Below are 20,567 nucleotides of genomic sequence, written 5' to 3'. Positions count from 1 at the left end.
ATAGATTAATAGCTCTCAAACTAAGGGATATCTTGTATTAGAAAAATTCTATACGATAGATTCAATAAAAAGATGTCGGTAAAATTTAAACTCATGATCTTTTTATGCGAGAATCATGTTTCACCCCCTCGATAACTCCATAACTCCTTTCAGGACTATTATATTCCAGACGTTCTTCTCCCAAAAGGCCCCAACACTCTGACCGGACAGACATTTGGAATGATGTAAATCACATTGACTCAACAAATATGACAAAATACTGGTGCGCACAAATGATCTTTTTTGTCCACTTTAAACATATTCCCACACTGCTGTCGTCGAGATTTGAACATTGGTCTACTACCTACATTCTTTAGTGCATAGGTGATGAATCACACACATTAGAAACAATGTTATTTAAAAAAAAAAAATCCATATAAAAAGTTATAATATTTATTTTAAGTTAAATTAATGAATAAAATATCACCCTTAAAGTTTTATTGTATACAACAGAATTAATAAAATAAAAAGAATAAAATAATAAATATGAAACTGCCCATACAGTTGCTAGGAAGGCTTATTCTTAGTCAAGTTGTGGAGAGTGGTTTGATGTCCCTCCTAATTTCTTTGTGAACTGCCTTTATCATGATTTAATGCATTAAGTTCCTCTTTTCAAAAAATAAAAAATAAACATGAAACTTCTAATATAAGTTGTCAACCTGACTCCATCAAAATACAGAGAGAGCTATGGCTATTCCTAAGATGTTTATAGTTTACCTAAATCTTCTTTGACCAAAAATCCGACAATATACCCATCAACATTGCCCTATATATCTTCTCCTTTTTATATCACAAAATTTATATATACGTGCTCCCAACTATAGATATAGTTAGATATATACACATCCATTATATTATCCATAGCACCACCTTCCCCTCCCTCTCTAAAACTATATACTTGTGTCTCTGAATCTATCAAAAACATAAATTTTCTCATATAACCTATATATCCATAAACTTTTTTAGCTTGATCATCATACTATCTATCAGTCTGTAGTTTGAGTGGGAAATCTTCAAATGTCACCAACTTTTGCTTCTTGTCTGCTGTTCTTCATCCTCATTGTTCAAGGTAAAAGGACAAAAACAGAAACATAAATGGATTGTTCGTTACATTCTGGGGACTGGGATTGGGACATTTATGATCGTCATTGGACTGATGTCTTATGATATGTTTTTTTGGGTTTTCGCAGGTGCTAGAGGAGCGACTTTTATGTTAATTAACAAATGCGGTTATACGGTATGGCCGGGAGTTCTGGCCAATGCCGGCAGTGCCGGATTGGATAGCACCGGATTCGAGCTTGCGCCGGGGGCGTCACGGGGTTTTCAGGTGACGTCAAGTTGGTCCGGCCGGATCTGGGGGAGAACCGGCTGTAATTTCGACGCCGGCACTGGACAGGGAAGCTGCGCCACCGGCGACTGCCGGTCCAATCAGGTGGAATGCAATGGCGCCGGTGCAACACCTCCGGCGACGCTGGCGGAGTTCACGATCGGGAGTTCGGGCGCTGATAATAAGGACTTCTATGACGTCAGCCTGGTGGACGGATACAACTTGCCAATGCAAGTGGAAGCCATTGGCGGGACCGGAGCGTGCGGGTCAACCGGCTGCGCCGCGGACGTGAACCGGATTTGCCCGAAGGAGCTCCGGTCCGGAGACGGGCTGGCATGCAGAAGCGCGTGCGACGCATTCGGCAACCCGGAATACTGTTGCAGCGGCGCGTACGGTTCACCTTCGACATGTCAGCCGTCGATGTACTCGGAAATGTTCAAAAATGCGTGCCCCAGATCATATAGCTACGCCTACGATGACGCCACCAGTACTTTTACGTGCACAGGCGCCGATTATAGAATTACATTCTGCCCTTCAACCACAAGGTAATTAAGATTAATTAATTTAATTTTAACGCATAAAATTTATAAATAATACTGAAGATTTTATTAAATATATATAAAAAATTATTATTCAATTTTTTTAAAAAAATTGAATGAGTAGGAATGGTAGTATATGAAGCTGGGCTGGGCAAGAAGAATCTTTGGACCTTATCTGATAGAGTGATAGGGTTTTCTTTTGTAGCTTTTACTTCTTTGATTAATGTACAAATGGGCATAATATATAAATATCTTCTTGAATTTTTTATTTTTTCTGCATTAGCACTTTATTCTTTTCACAACCTATACTTCAATTCGCCACGGTCGAATGAGCTCAAGCCCTTTAGTATCTTTTTTTTTTTTTTTTGGTGACATTAATTAATTATTTAATTATTTGTGGGCGGTGTAAATGTTGCAGTGGGCAGCAAAAGTCTTCATCGTCGTTGCCGGCGGCAGCAGGAGCATCGTCGGCGAGTGGACCTCCGGCAGCGGCGGAGGATTCGGGACCGCAGGACGGAATTGTGTTTGGGAATTCATGGTTGGGATTCATAACGGGAGATTCATCGACGACAATGTCGCACTTTGCCTTGCATTCCAAGTCTCCGCTGACCTCAGCTATTGCCTTTTTTATTCTCTCTTTTCTTCACTTGCTCTTAGTATTATGAACGAAACGAATGAACAGCTTTTCCAATTATTTTTTTTAAATATTTTTTTATCCATGTATAAACATCATGGTACGTGACTTGGGATACGCGTTTGAGGAGGAATTAAAGCAGACCAAATACGTACGCATGCGTTTTACGCAAATTAAAGCACACTTTTCCTTTTTGTATGTATACTGTACTCTAGCTAGGTTACATGCTCGCGCCACAAAATCTGATCTTTCATTGCATGTGTTCATAAACCACCTTTCACCTTTGCCGGAATTGTAAGCTTTGTAGTCATCACGGCCGTCATCATGTTGCCGCCCACATTGACTAACAAACCAAACTGCATGCCATCATTGAAAGACAATTGGGTATTTGGTAAATACTTGTTAGCTAGCTAATAGGTTAATGAGTTTGACTAGTTGTAGAAAAGTGTTTGGTAAATTAACTGTTAGCTAATTACATATAAAATGTCTTGACAGTTTTTTAAAATTTTAACATTCTGGAGCAATAAGTTGTTATATAAAGCTAATTAATTAAACACTTAGATGATTTAACCAAGTCAAATAGCTAATAGTAGTCAAATAAGTTAAAATGACTAATAAGCTAACTATGTTACCAAACATAACCAATAGAAAGTTTCCACAAAAAGTTAAATTTAATATTGTTATTAATTTAACTGTTCGATCAACTTAGTAATTGTCTCTTATGCAATTGTACCAAACAATATATGGTTAAATGAGATTGTTAATTTAAGGATTAAGTGATCTAATTAATGATTGATTGGTATAAAATAGTAAGTAATGGTTGGTGAATGCACCAAACAATCAATCATAGTTAGATCCACATGCGTGACATGGCATCTAACTGATTTTAGTTCATGAAATTAATCTAAGGAGGCGTAAACATAGCCCCATAATATGTAAGATTCGAATTGAAGTTAGCCTCTGTACTGACCAGAGTAGCACTAGCGACATCAGCTTTCCGCTTTCGGTGAAATTTAAATTAGTTTAATTTATTAACACCAATCAAACAACTAGGATCGGAGAATCAATTAAGCAAATGTTAAGGCTGTTGTATGTATGGAATAATATCCGCTTTTGAGCCTTAGAAAAACTATAAACTTCATCCTTTCTGTTTTTCTCTAATTGGCCGGTTTAATTCACTGCTGGCAGGCGATCGAATCAAATCTTTTCGCTTTAGGATCTTGTTTCGGACGTTAGTGTTTTTTTTTGTTTATTCATGAATGGTTGCAATAATCAAAAGCATGATGGTGGGTTGAGGTAGTTGTCGTGTGTTAACTAATTAAACGAATTCTCTCTTTTTTTTTTTTTTTTTTTTTTTTTTTTTTTTTTTTTTTTTTTTTTTTTTGAATTCAGAAAAAGATTATATCTGCTTAATTTTTTTTTTTTTTTAAAAAAAACATAAATTTAAATCGAGAAGCTAGCAAAAAACTCTTCTTTTTTTTTTTTTAAATAAGCTTTATTAATTAAGGCGTAGAATACTAGAAAACAAAATTCCTGGCTAACATATGTCTGCAGTAACCTATGAACTACTGAACTAATTCTTTACGAATGCAGTCAAAGATCGTGCATGTACTCTTTCTGGATAATCTATAATTCGTCCTTGACATCATCGGTTTTGGAGCTAGAATCGGTTTCTTTTGCACTGGTTTCAGCCTCAGTTTCTTCGGCTTCTTCTTCCTCCTCAACTGCCGCATCAGGGTTGATTTTGAGACCGCTTTTGACTGAACCGTATATACGAGAGGCAAAGTCCTTGGGATCATTGAGTATGAAGCCACTCTCCATGAGAGCTGTTTGGTATATTAGCTGTGCCGTTTGCTTCACACTCTCATCCTGTCAACAAATTAAAGTGTTTACTGCTGTAATAAACCAGGATTGATCGGATAAAAGATATGGAAAATGGAAAACATGAAAAAGGAAATAATGCAATTACTTGCAATTTTTATAATTTGAAAATGAAGAATGAAGGAATGAAGGAATGCAGTCTATAGACTATAGTTCGTGAAAATGATGATAAACCAGGTCATTTTTAGTTGGAAGAATAAATACCTCAGGGTCCTTTGCTACTCTTATACGGAGCTCCTTGATGATTGGGTGCCTAGGGTTGATCTCAAGCACCCTCTTTCCACGCATATACGGCTGTTTATTGGTATCTGGTAGAGTTTGTGACTGCATGATTCTCTCCATATTTGCACTCCAACCATACTTTGATGCCACTACTACACAAGGAGAGTCAGCCAGACGACTGCTAATCTTCACGTCGTCAACATTGTCACTGGCCAATAGTGACTTTTTCCACCATTTTGTCAAGTCCTTGAAGGACTCTTTGAGCTCCTTGTCTTTAGAACCCTTAATTTTCAGGCCTTCTTTGGACACATTTTGGAATTTCTTATCTTCATACTCCATCAGATATTGCATCACGTATTCGTCCACAGGATCCGTGAAGAGAATGACCTGAATAAAAGATTAAAAACTAATTAAAGGATGAGTTGAAGTAAAGTTTAATGGTCTAAACACACGCAATACTATAGTTTCCTATCAAAGAAAAAAATGTTAAGACATGACAAAAAGGAATCATCATTTGATGGATAAAAAATACGCCAGTTTGTTTTGAGAAATTCTGAACTATATACCTCATAATTTTTCTTCTTAAGCCTCTCGAGGAAGGGGGATCTCTCCAACTGTTCTTTGCTTGTTCCTGTAAGGTAGAAGATCTCCTTTTGGCCTGATTTCATCCTAGAAATATACTTGTCAAGTGAGGTTAGTTTCCCCTCTGATTTTGTCCTGAAAAGAATTAAGGAAAAATAAATCAGTCATGGCAACATGGTTTTAGTTTTATAAGCAGAAATCAGGGGAGATCACTATGAAACCAAGTGCATACGTCTCAAAACGAAGAAGTTTGGCCAAACGGTTTCTGTTAGCTGTATCCTCTATAATACCAAGCTTTATTGACTTGCCAAGCTCATTCCAGAACTTTACATATTGACCTCTCTTTTTATTATCATCACCGGATTCTTCAACTTCTGTATAAACAGGAGTAATCAAGACCAAACAAGGAACTGCACGTTTCAATATCTAACAGAATAGAATATCAGTGAAAATTCCAAACCTTTTTTGTCCTTGTTGCTAGATTCATCTGGATCCTCATCGGCAAGCCTGCGAATCATATCAAGGGCCTTGCGAATGAGTTTCTTCTTGATTGTTTTCAAGCTGGTGTGTTGCTGGAGCATTTCTCTTGAGACATTCAGTGGTAGGGTGTCAGAATCAACGAGACCCTAAAAAATACGAGTTATCAGGTGCCAATCTCTGCTGCAAACTCTTATTAAAACCACAAAATCTCAGAAGATCAAACACTAACCGTCAGGAATTTCAGGTACTTGGGCAACAAGTCTTCAAATTCATCTGATATAAAGACCCGTCTGACATATAACTTCAAGTTGGACTTCTTTGCGTTATAGTATCTTTCATACAGATCATGGGGAGCCTTGTGAGGAACAAAGAGAACAGCCTTGAACTCAACATCACCTTCAGCAGTGAAGTGACTCCAAGCAAGGGGCTTTTCATCACTGAAGTCCTGTTTGAAGGAGATAAAAAGTTTTAGCTGATGGCAAGTTCAGGGAGCCTATAACAGAAATATGGTATAATTTACCTTGGCAAGAGAGTGATAAAACTTTGTATACTCTTCTTCTGTCACCTCCTTGGGATTCCGTAGCCATATAGCTTTAACATCATTCAAAAGCTCCCATTCATAGGTCGTTTCCTTCACTTTTTTAGTTTTTGGCTTTTTCTCATCTTCCCCTTTCTCGGCATCTTCCTCATCTGTGTCTTCATCAGAAGATGTGGCTTCCGCTGTTCATGAAATTGAACATGATAATTAGACAAATAGAAGGCAAAATAAGTACCAGCATTGCTAGGAAAAGAAAAGTCATACACACATGTATCATCTTCATCACTAGACTCGTCTTCATCAGCAGGAACCTCCTTGTCAACCTCTTTGCTTGCCCAGAGATGTATAGGGAAGTTTATGAACTCCGAGTATCTCTTCACCAAGTCCTGAAACCATAGTTACCCAAGGAAGGTTATGCCATTTTGTTAACCGTAAATGTGACCCAAACAAAAGATCCATACAATTTAATGTAATCTTTCAGACACAGACTATGTGACAGCAGTAGGAATCTTCTTGAACTTCATAGAAGCTAGAAAAACATAAGTTCCAACCAATCAAAGATGAAACTTCCATATGAGAGAAGAAAAATAGATAATAGGAAGTTTATACATTATCACTTGAATTTCTTAACCTCTGTTGCCAAGCACAAGCATAAATTAACCAAAATCACATAGAACCAATTTTGTGGTGGTTCACAGTATAATGCAATGCAGAAGGCAATAACATGCTTTCACACTCTAACTAGCAATACAAATAAAGCAGTGGCACTTGTTGACAACAAATATGGAAAACCACTGCACAAATACATCTTTTATGATAGTACATGTATACTCACTTTCAATTTGTATTGATCCAAATATTCACCAGCTTCATCCCTGAGGTGCAATCTGATTTCAGTACCACGGCCTAGTGGCTCATTCCAAGAATCCTCTGAAATTGCAAAGGCTCCATCGGCCTTTGATTCCCACACGTATCTGAAGGCAGAAAATTATGGAGCAGATTTTCATCTCATCAGAAACCTCCACAGCAAAAGAATAATGGAGGAAAAAGCTTAACCTCTGTCAACAATATCATCATATGATTCTAAAGAACTTACTGCTTGTCATCATTGTGTTTAGTAATTACTTCTACATAATCAGCCACGAGATATACTGAATAGAACCCAACACCAAATTGCCCTATGAGGTTAAGGTCTCCACTTTTCTGCATTTTCTCAACAAAGGCTGTACAGGACAACCAATTACTGTTTTGTACATAGTCCAGAAAAGCAAAAAAGAAATGTCTAGATATAGGCATCAATTACATATTGAATTTGTAAATAGATACCTGAAGTTCCAGATTTCGCAATGGTCCCCAAATTCTTGATTAGATCCTCTTTTGTCATTCCTATACCTCTATCACGAATGGAAAGAATTTTCTTGTCTTTATCCAATTTAATCTGCATACATCAAGCCATAGGCATCAGAGGAAATCCACATTTTAAACCACAATTTAAAATAGAAATGTTCCATATAAACAAACTGACTAACCTGGATCTCAAGCTTAGAAGTGTCACCTTCACCTAGTATTTCCTTGTCAGTGAGTGAAAGGAATCTGATCTTGTCCAATGCCTAAATTTCATATAGATGCACCACAATTATGCCTTTGGAAATTCATTTCAACAGAAAGACAAATCTGAAACGCACTCACATCTGAAGCATTAGAGATCAGCTCCCTCAAGAAAATATCTTTGTTACTGTATAGGGAATTGATAATGATATCCATAAGCCGAGACACCTCAGCTTGGAACTCAAATTTCTCACCACTAGCTCGGAGCGTCTTCCTGGACATGGACTCAGCTTCCCTGCACCACACCTTATATATAAGTATGGAGTTACTAAAAACAACATAGAATTAAAATTAAGAAATCAGCATTAACCTTTTTGCAACATCAGAATCAGTGGATAAACCATGCGGAACAGCACCAATCTTTTCTTCCACCTTTGGTTTATTCACTGGGGCATCAGAATTAACTTTTGCATTTGCATGTATATTCAGACCTACAAAAATACAAATAATTAACCATTATATTCAGTGTACCGACGACGTCTATTTATTAATCAGTCAGTCTAACAGTATGCTAAATGAGTTCAAAACTCCAAATCTATCTAAAGAGAAATAAACAAACAAACGCAGATAAAACAATAACATGACAATGCAGTATTGCACACTTCCAACGAAATGCTGGATCCGCTAATCCATATCTGTAGTCATCTAATATTTTAAAATTCGAACGTATGAAACAGATATGTATATCACAATTATTGTCATATTAGGAAGCTTCAGAAGAAGATCCAAATACAGGCAAGTTTCAGCTACGACGTTCACCAAACTACAAAAACAAACGTATAATTTTACAGAATCCATTATATTTGAGGGGGGAAAAAACACTAAATCTCAGAGAAATATGTCAACAAACAGATGAAATATCACTAATGGCGGAAGATGAACCTTAACCGACCTTGATCGGGAAGAAAAGAGAAGATACATAACAGGAACAGCACGGAAGGGATCGTCCAGTTCCTCATCGTCTTCGTTGCCGGATTTCTCCGCAGAGTAGCCGGATAATTCTCTGAAGCAGCTTTGTGATGCGTGCTGAAATGCAGTGATCAACTGAGTATATAGTGAGCTTCGCGTGTGGGGAGTAGTAGGGCACTCACGTTTCTGGTGCGTGGTGCTGCCGTTACTTATTGCCAGCGTGGAAGATCTAACGGATACAGTAGGGAACTGACAAGTGTACGCTGACCAAGTAAAATTTCTATTTTTAAGGAAAAAAATTGAAAGCAACAAAATTGTACGGAGTAATTTGTTACTCCGTAGTTTTTTTTTTTTTTTTTTTTTTATTTTAAATCATTTATAGTATATTATGTGACTAGAAAAATATAATAAAATGTGAAAATTGTCGTGGGCGGATCCAGAAATTTTCTTAGAGCAAAAGAAAAATAAAATGAAATACTTATGGGTCGTTTATTAACGCTAAATTTTCTTCTGTTTTCTAAATAATTAAAGAATCAGATAACAGGAAACAGAAAACATGTTACTAGCAAAGTTTTTCATTTTGAAAACTGAAAATAATTTTTCAAACGGTAACACTCTTAAAAATTATTTTCTAAATGGAAAACATAATCATTTATCATCTAATCTATTTAGTTATATGGCACATATAACCACATTATTATGATTATCACCTTCTTTTACTTATCAACATCTTCTCTCTTTTCTACTTTTTTTTTTTTTTTTGAAAGTTACTGGTCCTATTACATTGTAGTATCTGAGGCTCGAACTCATAATCTTCCAAATGGAAGTCCAACCCGGGTACCATTAGACCACATAGTCCTGGTCTCTCTTTTCTACTTACTTTACTTATTTAAACATAACTTGTTTGCTTACACTTTAGGGGGCGTTTGGTTCAGGTTATATAACATAACCAAGGGAATGTGACATTCCAAAGCTCACATTCCGGTGTTTGGTTCATATTATCTTAGGGAATCTAACATTCCCAAGGAATGTCACATTCCCTCCACATAGGATTTTGAAGGGAATGTGATTCCCTTCAAAATCTTAGGTAATGTAAGATAACCTTGGTTATGTTAGTTTACTTTATATATATATATATATATATATATATATATATATATATATATATATATATATATATATATATAATTATTTTTGTAATTATATATATATATTTTATTGTTATTATGTTATGTTAGCTTATAAAATAATTTTGTTTCTTAAATTCAAGATTTTAGTTAATATTTTAAAATCATGTAATTATATATGATACCGTTATCTTATTTAATTTATTTTAATTTTTAAATTTATTAAAATATGTTAAGGATATTATAGTTTGTATAAAAGATAACCCTAAACCAAACATCATTATATTACATACCCCAATTTTAACCAAACACAGGAATCTTACATTCCCAGTAATCTAACATTCCCAGCAATCTAACATTCCCTAAGGTAATCTTACATTCCGTGAACCAAACGACCCCTTAAAGTTAGATAGTATTCACATTATCAAAATTTAGAATTGAACTCTATACAATGTTTTAGATTTTGATTGAACTTAATAGATTATTAGTTCAGATATATTTAGTTGTGTTATATCGTAATACAAGTTCGATCTGTATATCAGATATTGAAATATCACATATTTATATAAATGTCATTCAAATGAATATATTCAAAAATATTTTAAATATTAGCTCAAAAAATATTAATATTATCTAAACTAAATTTTAGGTGCACTTAGTGAGTTATTAGTTCGTATATATTTTTTAGTTATTATGTTGTCAGAATATTTGTAATTTGCTTAAGGCTTCTCTACCTGATCGTACGTATGCAAGTTGTGTTCTCGAGGAGTGCCGATTACTTCAACGACACTTTGCTAATGTGTCTATTCAGTTTATCTCTAGATCAGTGAATAAAGTTGCTCATGCTTTAGCTAGGGCGGCTCGTTATCAATCTGGTCCCATTGTTTGGACTTCTTCTATTCCGAGTTGTATTGAACATCTGATTTAATGTAGTGCTTTTATTAGTTTTCAAAAAAAAAATGTAAAAATCTTACATATGTTGGACTTAAAAGTATTTAAAAAAAATCATTTAAACCAAACATATGTAAAAAAATATTTTAAATATAAAATCTAAAAATTACTTGAAATTAAATTTGTGTTAATTTTATAATGTTCATCTTTAAAAAAAAATTGAAAAAATATGTGTTAGTAAACAAATTTTCTAAACAGAAAACAAAGAATGAAAACTGACAAATTAAAAAATAGAAAACAGAGAATATTTTTTTTGTTAATAAACGAGCCCTTAGATTTTGAGCCATAAGTATTTTGACTACAGTTCAAAAAAAAATAAAAATGCATTAAAACACGATAAAAAAAATTCAAAACAAGAACATAGTTCGAATAAAAATTATGTTATAAATCACTCATCTCACTATTACTATTTAAAATAAAATCCCAATATTAAATATAAATAATCCAATTAGAATTAAAAATTAATCTCATAAATCACAATTATAATCTTACTATAATTTTAAAAGCTAAAAAAAATAGAAAATCAATGCCTTAAGTTTCAAACCCATGATAGTTCACACACCAACATAGACCTAACTATCTAATTTAACTCATTCTTTGGTTAAGGTTTGATACATTTAGTATTTATGCATGTTTACTTTGTATATATAAGGAACTTATACATACAATATATAAAGGGGGTGAGAGGGGCAATGAAGATAAATCTGCAAGTAAAATACTAAAATGATGGTAAATATAGAGAATTGATGGGACAAAATGCTATGCCAGATTGATTTGTTCATACAATAAAGGATTTGAACTCTTGAATCTTTTAAGAGATAAGAATGCACGACGATTCATGTCAAACAAGCTGGTTGCTTGTATAGTCCTTTTAGGTAAATATTATTGGGGATTCAACCTTTGGGAAGAAGGTAAATATGTGAGCTGACTGATGGATTAATTACGCGACTCGCGATTTACATCCGTAATAATTCTAGATGCAGTGAAACTAGAATCACCTAAGTTTAATTTTTTTTTTTTTAAGTGTAAATATGTGAGCTTGTTCAATTCACTACTTTCTACGCATTATTATACATTTTGAAACATTTATCACACATTATTACAATAAAAATAAATTTCACTTTTGATCCTTTCACTATTGTATATATATTAAATTTGGTCCTTAATTATTAATATTTTTCAAATTCGGTGCATACCTTTGTAATTTGTATTACATTTAATAATAACATCCAATTTTTTTCGTCGACTAGTTACCTCGTAGAACCAACCTTGACGATACTCAAAAACAAAATTAAACAATAGTTTTAAAATATAATGTTGCCAGGTTGGGTAATATATTTAACCTATTATTATACTTAACGTCTTAACCCACCTAGCTTGATTGTATCAATAGCCCAATACAAGAACAATTTGATCAATAACAAAGGAGCTAAGGGCTGAGCAAGCAAAGGCATGACCCGTGACCGCAAGTTAAGTGACAAGGAAGCCAAAGTCAAGATTCAAGAAGTCGGCCAACTTCCAATGACTCCACGCTACCAATCTCAATTTCATCCCCATCCTCAAATCCTCAAAATAATCGCAGTACCAAAAACCAACAAAAGCAAATGGACGACGGGCTGGCACGGGGTCGCCGTCAAGTGCCCAGCGTCTCAACTCTCAAGTCCAATTTCGCAATAGTTATGCTGTGCAACCGCATGGTGTACACGGTTGCAAAACGACGTCATTTTGACTAAAAACGCGCGTCTCATTAAAAAAAAAAAAATCAGTTTCGATTCCCCTCAACAACATTATTGTGGATATATAGTTATGAATTATTGTGAATATATAGTTATAAATTTGTGAATATATAGTTATGAATTTATGGATATTTAGTTCATTTATTGTGATATTTAGTTCATTCATTCTGGATTTTGTGTTATTCATTCACTATGGATATATAGTTATGAATTTGTGGATATATAATTCAAATTATGCACAAAAAAATGCTATTGCTGGGAATCGAACCTGATTTTTTTTAAAAAATAAGACGCACGTTTTTAGTCAAAACGACGTCGTTTTTGCAAATAATGCACACGGTTGCACAGTATAATTTGCGCCAATTTCGACCCCCCCCCCCCCCCCTTTTTTTTTTTGGCAATCTCGACCCGTTTAATCCTCGACAAATCATGTAATATTGTAGGTGATAAGATTTTTAAGATGGACATAAATACATAATTGAGCTGGAATGAACAACGGTAGGTGGGAAGAAACAAGTGTTGCAATCATTTGAAGTTTGCACTTCTGTGCTCGATAAAATGCATTCCACTACAGCCACTAGCTAGCTACCGGGCCCATGCCCTCACATGTCAATTCTAACTCTACGTGTGATATTTGTAAATGATAAAATGCATTCCACTACAGCCACTAGCTAGCTACCGGGCCCATGCCCTCACATGTCAATTCTAACTCTACGTGTGATATTTGTAAATGTTATTTTAAAGGGAAAATGACACTTTTTCCCCCTTTATTATATATTTATAGTACTTTTTTTCTCTAAATTATTTAAGTGACAGTTTTTCTCCCTGATATATTAAATGGACATATTTATCCTTAAAATAAATATTTCATTTATTTTTCTTCTCCAATAAATTATAACCACGATTTGAAAAAATAAAATACATTAAGTGTTGAATTTAGAATATTTTAAAAATAAAAAAATAAAATTTTAAAAGAAAGTTTGAACCAACCGTTCAAATTGGATCCAAAATTGTGAACCGACGGTTCAAAATAAAACTCAAACCGCGATTATATATACTTATATGTGAGAGTCAATATAAATGCGGAAAAAAACATACACTATTTGCAAATATTATAATTCTAATTTAAGCTATTGCTAGTAGTTGTTCCGATTTGAACCTCCGGTTCACGGTTCAGAATTCATTTTTTTTCAGTTCACGATTTTAATAAACGGAAACCCAAATATTGGGTTATGTTATGAATCATAACCGAATTTTTTTAATTTGATTGCTATAGTGTTTGGTTCAGTTCGAACCGAACCGTGGTCATCCCTACGTATAAGCAATAATTTGTTGAAGAAGAGAAATAAATAAAATATTTGTTTTCTTTCAAAAAAAAAAATAAATAAAATATTTGTTTTAAGAGTAGAAATGTCCATTTAATATTATCAGGGGGGGAAACCGCCACTTCTATAATAATTGAGGGCGGCAAATGTGAATGCATGAATAACTCGGAGGGAAAAAGTGCTATAAGCATATAACACAGGAGAAAAAGTGTCATTTTCCTTATTTAAACAAATAACTATCCAATACATTTGTGGTCGAGTGACCTAACCAAGCTGGTTAGGATAATTTTTCAATTAACTGGATAATTTTTCAATAAACTCGCCAACGCGTTTACATTAGGTGAAGTAAGACTAAATCCAAAAAAAAAAAAAAAAAAAAAAAACTAAATCCATATCATCAATTGATTGATCGTACGGTCCTAAAATTTTCACATTTGTCAATTAATAAAAGAGAAATCTGCTTCACTGTGTACCTTCTTCTCTCTCTGCATTCTTTCCAAGTCGTATCTGGTCCATATCGTACCACCGCAGACTCTCCCATGGCGGAATCCCCAAACGGAACTCTGTCTCAATCTCAGGCTTATGCAGGGTCTGACCCGGATACGTTGCAGTACTGGTGCTATCACTGTGATAAACGGGTCTCCATTGAAACCATAGCGGATCTTCCTGATGTTATCTGCCACGAGTGCAAAAACGGCTTTGTGGAGTCCATCGCCGCCGTTGCTGCGCCTCTTCCAGCCCCAGAAGCGGCACCTGATCAGATCGACGAGGCTAATTTCAGCAATCAGTTCTTCCAAGTCCTTCGCCTAATCGCTCAGGCCGCGCGTGAGGACGACACTCCTCCTCCTCCGCCGTCTGAGCACGCGGATCCATCCGATGACGATTATCTCCGAGTTGAAATCGGAGGGTGGGACAACGGCGACGAGGATGAGGACGACGAAGTGGAAGGCAGAAATGAGGATGAAGAAAATCAAGACCTAGAGGAGGAGAATCGAAACGAATCGGATGAGGAAGACGACGATGACGAAGGGGACGAGAATCACGGCGAGAGAGAGGAAGAGGATTTCCGGCGAAGGCAGCGCGATGTGCTCCGTCTTCGGCTTCGCGACCTCGCGGCTCGAGCTGCTAGCCGCCGCAATCGGATTCTCGATTGGGCGGAGATTCTGATGGGGCTCGAAGACCACTCAATCGAGTTCCGATTACAAGTTCCTGAGGGCGATGGCTACTTTGGAAACCCTGGCGATTACGTGGACGCTGCAGGCTACGAAGCCTTACTGCAAAACTTAGCTGAAAGTGATAATGGTGGAAGACGGGGAGCTCCGCCAGCTTCAAAAACTGCCATAGAAGCTTTGCCTACAGTCGTGATTAAAAGCGAGCTGGAGGAACTAGTCTGTGCTATATGCAAAGATTCTGTAAGCACAGGTGAAACGGCAAAGGAATTGCCATGTGGTCATAGATATCATGGGGAATGTATAGTGCCATGGTTGGGTTCCAGGAATTCATGCCCTGTTTGTAGGTTTGAGTTAGCTACAGATGATCCCGAGTACGAAGATGAAAGAAAGAGCAAACCTTCCAACTTTTCCTCCAGTTCTTCCACTGCTGCAGCCAGCAGTGAAGGATGTGATTGACTTATCATGGTAAATCTACCTTCTCATTCATTCGCACTCCTTTTTACCTCCAATTTTAGATTTCCTGTTCTTTTATCAGAACTCCTTGTGGATTAGTTGGATGAAAGTGCTGTAATCTTTGAATGTAAATAAGTTCTTCCAATACACAGCTTCAAAATTTACCTCTTAAGTGCAATTTATAGTTTTATAATTTAATCTGTGTTTGGTGTTTACTGCCTACTTCTGCCATGGTAATTTGATGATCCCCCACTGTGCTAATCTCACTAGATGAATATTCTTTATGTAATTGTGGTGTTTGGGTATACCAAAACATGATTCTGTTTATCCTTCCAAGTAATTGCTTGAGTTACTCATTGTTAATCCAATTACCAGCTACAAATCAAAGCTAATTTCTGTGTGCAGACACGATGTGCATATTGTATACTAAAGATGTAGTGTAAAATCTTGGATCTTGCACACTTGTGCATGAGTATTGTGTTTTGATTTCAATTTTCAAGAGCATTGAGATTGCAGGAATAAGCTGGAGAAACTAGGTAGCCAGGTAGGCATGATATTTTGCTCACTGATATGGTTACAATTGAGAAAGTTTATTGGTCTTGTTGGGTGTTGCCTTGTAAACTTTACCCGCAAAGAAACACAAGGAGATAAACCAACTTAGCTTTGTTCATATTTGACCAACTTAAATCAAGAAGGTCAATAGGCTTTTCCCGCTAAGAGTCGAACTTGTAATTTTGTGGGTATTAGTTTTAGAATTGAGATTTGAGAATGGATTGACTTTTCCCGCTAAGAGTCAAACTTGTAATTTTGTGGGTATTAGTTTTAGACTTGAGATTTGAGAATGGTGTATGTTATTGATTTGGAGTTTCAGGAAAATGGGGAGCATTAGCTTTAGACTTGACTCTTGAGAATGGTGTATGTTATTGGTTTGGAGTTTCAGGAATCCTGCCATTCTTCCGGAGAAAGAGCTCATTTGCAATTGCAGGGCAATAAATTGATGTTTTTTGAGAGCAAAACCAGATAGGTGAGCTTTGGACTGATCTCAGGTGTTCAAGTTGATGCACCATATATATTAAGTATATATACATACATTACACAGCCAGAATAAGACACCCATCATCCAAATGAGTTAGTCCTGTTTTGCAGTGGCCATGAATTTGGTGGAGATCTACACTTGAAACAAGCATTAACTAGTACACATTTTTATCATTTGCATTTGCCTGGCCTGCTCCATATCATCAGAGAGGGAGGATAGTAGCGGCGGAATCAGGAGGATTGGTTAGCATGTGAACAACTTCTCGCATGGTAGGCCTGTCGCGGCTCTCATCCTCGACACACAACATTGCAACCTTGAACAGGTTGATCACACCCTGCAGCGGGTAGCCTTTCAGCCGAGAGTCTACCACTGCTAGCACCGCAGCTGCATCCGACGGTTGAGAGAGCTCGGAAATCGTCTTCCTCACCCACCTTACTATATCCACCCCATCTCCAAACTCACCCACCGGCTTACGCCCAGCAATCAACTCCAGCAACACGACACCAAAGCTGTAAACGTCGCTCTTTTGGTCGACTTTCAGAGTATACGCGTATTCTGTCGTACAACAAAAGCACTATTAGGTCAATGGAACTATTAAAGCAACAAACGATAGGAGCCTCAGCTCACCTGGTGCAATGTAGCCATAGGAGCCTGCAACGGAGGACATGCACTCGGATGCATCAGCATCATGCAAGAATTTCGCCAGCCCGAAATCTGCAACGTGAGCTTCATAGTCCGAGTCGAGCAGAATATTATTCGACTTGACATCTCTATGAATGATGGAAGGCGAGCAATCGTGGTGCAAGTAACACAGCCCCTTCGCCGCTTCTACAGCTATTCTGTACCTCGTCTCCCACTGCAAATGGCCACCTTTGCTCCCATGCAACATCTCCCCTAAGCTCCCGTTCGACAGGTACTCATACAACAACAGATTCGTGTCATTGTTCTTAACATATCCAAGCAACCTCACTATATTCCGGTGCCTGATTCTCCCCAGGGTCTGAATTTCAGCCGTGAAGCCGCGATCTTGATGATCGCCAGTCCCTCGCCCGACGATCTTCTTGATTGCCACGTCCATGCCGTTTAGCATGGATCCTCTGTAGACAGTCCCGGCACCGCCTTTGCCTATTACATTCTCCTCCTTCAAACATTCCAACACATCTTTGGCTTTGAAGTCCAGTTTCTGGAACGCCGTGAGCTTAAAAGTTCTGGATCTTTTCATCGTTTCCGTTCGAATTATTACCCACACAACGGCGAAGGATAGTGTAACCGTGACCAAAATTACCATAGCTATTAGCATCTTTGAAGTGTGGTTCTTGTGAGAGCCTGGCGTTGAAGCTGAAGGACAGTATGTAGCATGGGGGGAACAGAGTCTTGGATTTCCGGCGAAAAGACGGTCATTGAAGAATTTCAACTGCCCGTTGATGGGTCTCCTGCCGGAGAGGTCGTTGTAAGAAAGATCTAAGACAGTCAAGCTCTGCATTACGCCGAGTTCACTAGGAATTGCGCCTCCGAGTTGATTTTGGGATAAGTTGAGTGCGTTCAAGCTGCGTAGCTTGGAGATTTGCTTTGGAATTTCTCCGGTTAGATTGTTGCCGCTCAAATCAACGGAATACAGCTCTTTGCACTGCGTGATCGAAGCCGGAATTTCGCCGGAGAGATTGTTGCCACTCAGATCCAACGTTACCAGCCTCTGTAATTCTGAAATTTGAACTGGGATTTCTCCGACGAATCTGTTGGAACCGAGAGATAATGTAACTAGATTCCGTAGGTTTCCTAGAGCAGGAGGAATTTTGCCGGCGAGCCAGTTGTTGGAGAGGGAAAGACTGGTGAGGTTCTTGGCTGAAAATTCCGTCGGAAGCTCGCCGGAGAAGTAATTGTCCCGGAGCTCAAGCAGATCAAGAGAGGGTAAAGCGAAGAATCCGGGAGGAATTGTACCGTTGAGGAAGTTCTTCATCATACGAACCCGAATCAAGGATTTGCAGTTTCCAAGTTCTTCAGGAATCGGTCCAAAGAAGAAGTTCTCCATTAAAATTAATATTTTCAACCTCCCTCCCATACACAAGTCTTTTGGTATTCTGCCGGTGAACCGGTTCGAAGCAAGGTCCATCTGCTTTAACCGGCCGTTTCGGCCCAGGTTTTCCGGCAATTCAAACGTGAAATTGTTGCCCCAAACCTGCAAAACTTCAAGGTTCGGATAGTCGCCTATAAACGGGGGAAGTGCACCGTGGAACTTGTTCCGGAACAGGTTTATCAACGTCATATTCTTCAGTTGAGCAAAACCTTCAGGAATTTCGCCGGTAAGTGCGTTGATGGAAAGATCCAGGGACATTAAACTCTCCAAACCGGATAACTCCGCCGGAATACGACCAGTCAGATTGTTCATTTGCAGAAACAGAGTATTCAACAGCTTCAAGTTCCCGAGCTCCGGCGGAATTTCGCCGGAAAGGTTACACCCGCCAAGATCCAAAAGTCGAAGAGTGGTAATGGAACCGAGTTCCGGGGGAATGCCGCCTTCATACGTATTGAAATAGCCGAGGCAAAGCTCTTCAAGGTTGGGAAGCTTAGCCAGGCTCGGCGGAATTACGCCGGTGAGCGAGTTTCCCTGTAAGCCTAAGCTCTGCAAACTCTTAATCTCCGAGTAAGCTTCCGGTATCTTTCCGGTGAAGAAATTGCCTCCAAGTTTCAAAACCTTCAGCTTTCTAAGCTTCACAAACTCGACGGGAAGATTCCCGGTGAAGTCGTTGTTATAAACGTCAAACACTTGGAGCTCCACCATGCCAAGCAACACTTCCCGAGGGAAATCCCCGCCGAAACCGTTGGCCGACAGATTAACGAATCTAACGGACGAGAGCTTCGCCATCTCCAACGGGAGCGGGCCGGTGAGGTTGTCGGAAACAAGAGTCAAGCTCACAAGCCTATCCAAAAGCCCAATCTCCGGCGGGAGAGTACCGTAGAGCGGAACATTCGAAATGTTCAAGGAAACCACACGTGAATCCCCGTCGCATGCAACCCCGGAGAAGGAGCAATGCACGGCAGCAGACGACGAGTTCCCGGCGGCCCAATCACCCAGTCCGAAACTCCCCCGTCCGACCATGGATTCTTTCATCTTCAACAGCACGTCGAGATCTGAGTAATACCCATGAATCATCGAAAACAAGAAGAAAAACGAGAAAAGATTAATCTTTGTCGCAGACATGATTCACCGTAGAAAACGAGCGGAGTATGGGTAATGTTAGGTACGGTGTAGTAAGTGTCACTGAACTAGCACCTGTGTTGTTGGTGGGGAATTTAACGGAGAATCGAAGTATCCATCCAACCACTGACCAATATATATATATATAGGGAGGTTAGAACACCCCTATAAAACGTGGACACATTCAAAACCTTGCAATAATTATAAAATGAATCGTGCTCTTAAAAATTTTCAATAACCATAAAATACGATTATGAACTTTGATGGACAGTTGAGATCGTTCTTCACTTTTTTCAAGAGAAAGAGGTACTCATTTGATCATGCCTATACATAAACACATTAACTATCATAATTTACTCTAAAGTGATCTTAAATCTCAATTCTTACCCAAGAGCCACCCTATCAAACTCCTATACTGCTACTACAGAAAAACTTGTATGTTACTGGCACGGGCTTAGCTCAACGGTTCAGTAGACAATATTTGTGAAATTCGATCGCGAGGAGATTTCTTGTGCGGAGCGATATTTGGCCATGTCTGCTGAGTCATTGTGTCAGTGTGACGTCCTCCAAATGTTCGGTAAGATCGGGAAAAACTTGTGATGAGTTAATTTATAATGATCACATAAATAAAAATAAAAATTTTAAAAATGAGGTTCATAGGCATTTGAACGTGGGTGAAAACATGTAATGAATGAGGAGATTGTCTGGTTATAGGGCGAAATTAATGTACACTGATTTTGGGCAAATGGGGCTTTGACAGAGTTGGGCCCATCACAAAGGAAGTCAGCGTCGTTTCCCAAACGGACGCCATT

At 37.8% G+C, this 20,567-nt stretch overlaps 4 protein-coding genes across 4 annotated transcripts; 2 read left to right on the top strand and 2 right to left on the bottom strand.

Moving 5' to 3' along the window:
• The first annotated feature begins 867 nt into the window (after nt 1–867).
• LOC109169889 (thaumatin-like protein 1) lies at nt 868–2,687 on the top strand. Its single transcript, XM_019318785.1, has 3 exons — nt 868–1,108; nt 1,230–1,911; nt 2,324–2,687. Exons 1-3 carry the CDS (start codon nt 1,057–1,059, stop codon nt 2,568–2,570), a joined length of 981 nt encoding a protein of 326 aa, XP_019174330.1. The 5' UTR covers nt 868–1,056; the 3' UTR covers nt 2,571–2,687.
• Nucleotides 2,688–4,022: 1,335 nt separating this feature from the next.
• On the bottom strand, nt 4,023–8,896 carry LOC109169748 (endoplasmin homolog). Its single transcript, XM_019318641.1, has 15 exons — nt 8,743–8,896; nt 8,161–8,281; nt 7,932–8,085; nt 7,772–7,852; nt 7,569–7,680; nt 7,339–7,465; nt 7,078–7,216; nt 6,511–6,628; nt 6,225–6,424; nt 5,934–6,149; nt 5,685–5,850; nt 5,457–5,598; nt 5,209–5,359; nt 4,625–5,029; nt 4,023–4,408 (listed from the first exon to the last, which is right to left on the bottom strand). The coding sequence occupies exons 1-15, from the start codon at nt 8,807–8,809 to the stop codon at nt 4,166–4,168; spliced, it is 2,442 nt and encodes an 813-aa protein (XP_019174186.1). The 5' UTR covers nt 8,810–8,896; the 3' UTR covers nt 4,023–4,165.
• A 5,445-nt stretch (nt 8,897–14,341) lies between these two features.
• On the top strand, nt 14,342–15,695 carry LOC109170327 (E3 ubiquitin-protein ligase CIP8). Its single transcript, XM_019319397.1, has one exon. The coding sequence runs from the start codon at nt 14,438–14,440 to the stop codon at nt 15,524–15,526; it is 1,089 nt and encodes a 362-aa protein (XP_019174942.1). The 5' UTR covers nt 14,342–14,437; the 3' UTR covers nt 15,527–15,695.
• A 1,026-nt stretch (nt 15,696–16,721) lies between these two features.
• LOC109170325 (receptor protein kinase CLAVATA1-like) lies at nt 16,722–19,892 on the bottom strand. The gene is made up of 2 exons (XM_019319391.1): nt 17,187–19,892; nt 16,722–17,114 (listed from the first exon to the last, which is right to left on the bottom strand). The coding sequence occupies exons 1-2, from the start codon at nt 19,756–19,758 to the stop codon at nt 16,762–16,764; spliced, it is 2,925 nt and encodes a 974-aa protein (XP_019174936.1). The 5' UTR covers nt 19,759–19,892; the 3' UTR covers nt 16,722–16,761.
• Between the last annotated feature and the right edge of the window lie 675 nt (nt 19,893–20,567).

Source organism: Ipomoea nil, unplaced genomic scaffold (genome assembly GCF_001879475.1).
Source record: "Ipomoea nil cultivar Tokyo-kokei standard unplaced genomic scaffold, Asagao_1.1 scaffold3321, whole genome shotgun sequence".
Taxonomy (NCBI): domain Eukaryota; kingdom Viridiplantae; phylum Streptophyta; class Magnoliopsida; order Solanales; family Convolvulaceae; genus Ipomoea; species Ipomoea nil.
The sequence above is the reverse complement of the archived record's forward strand: the minus strand, read 5'-3'. Positions and strand labels throughout refer to the sequence as shown.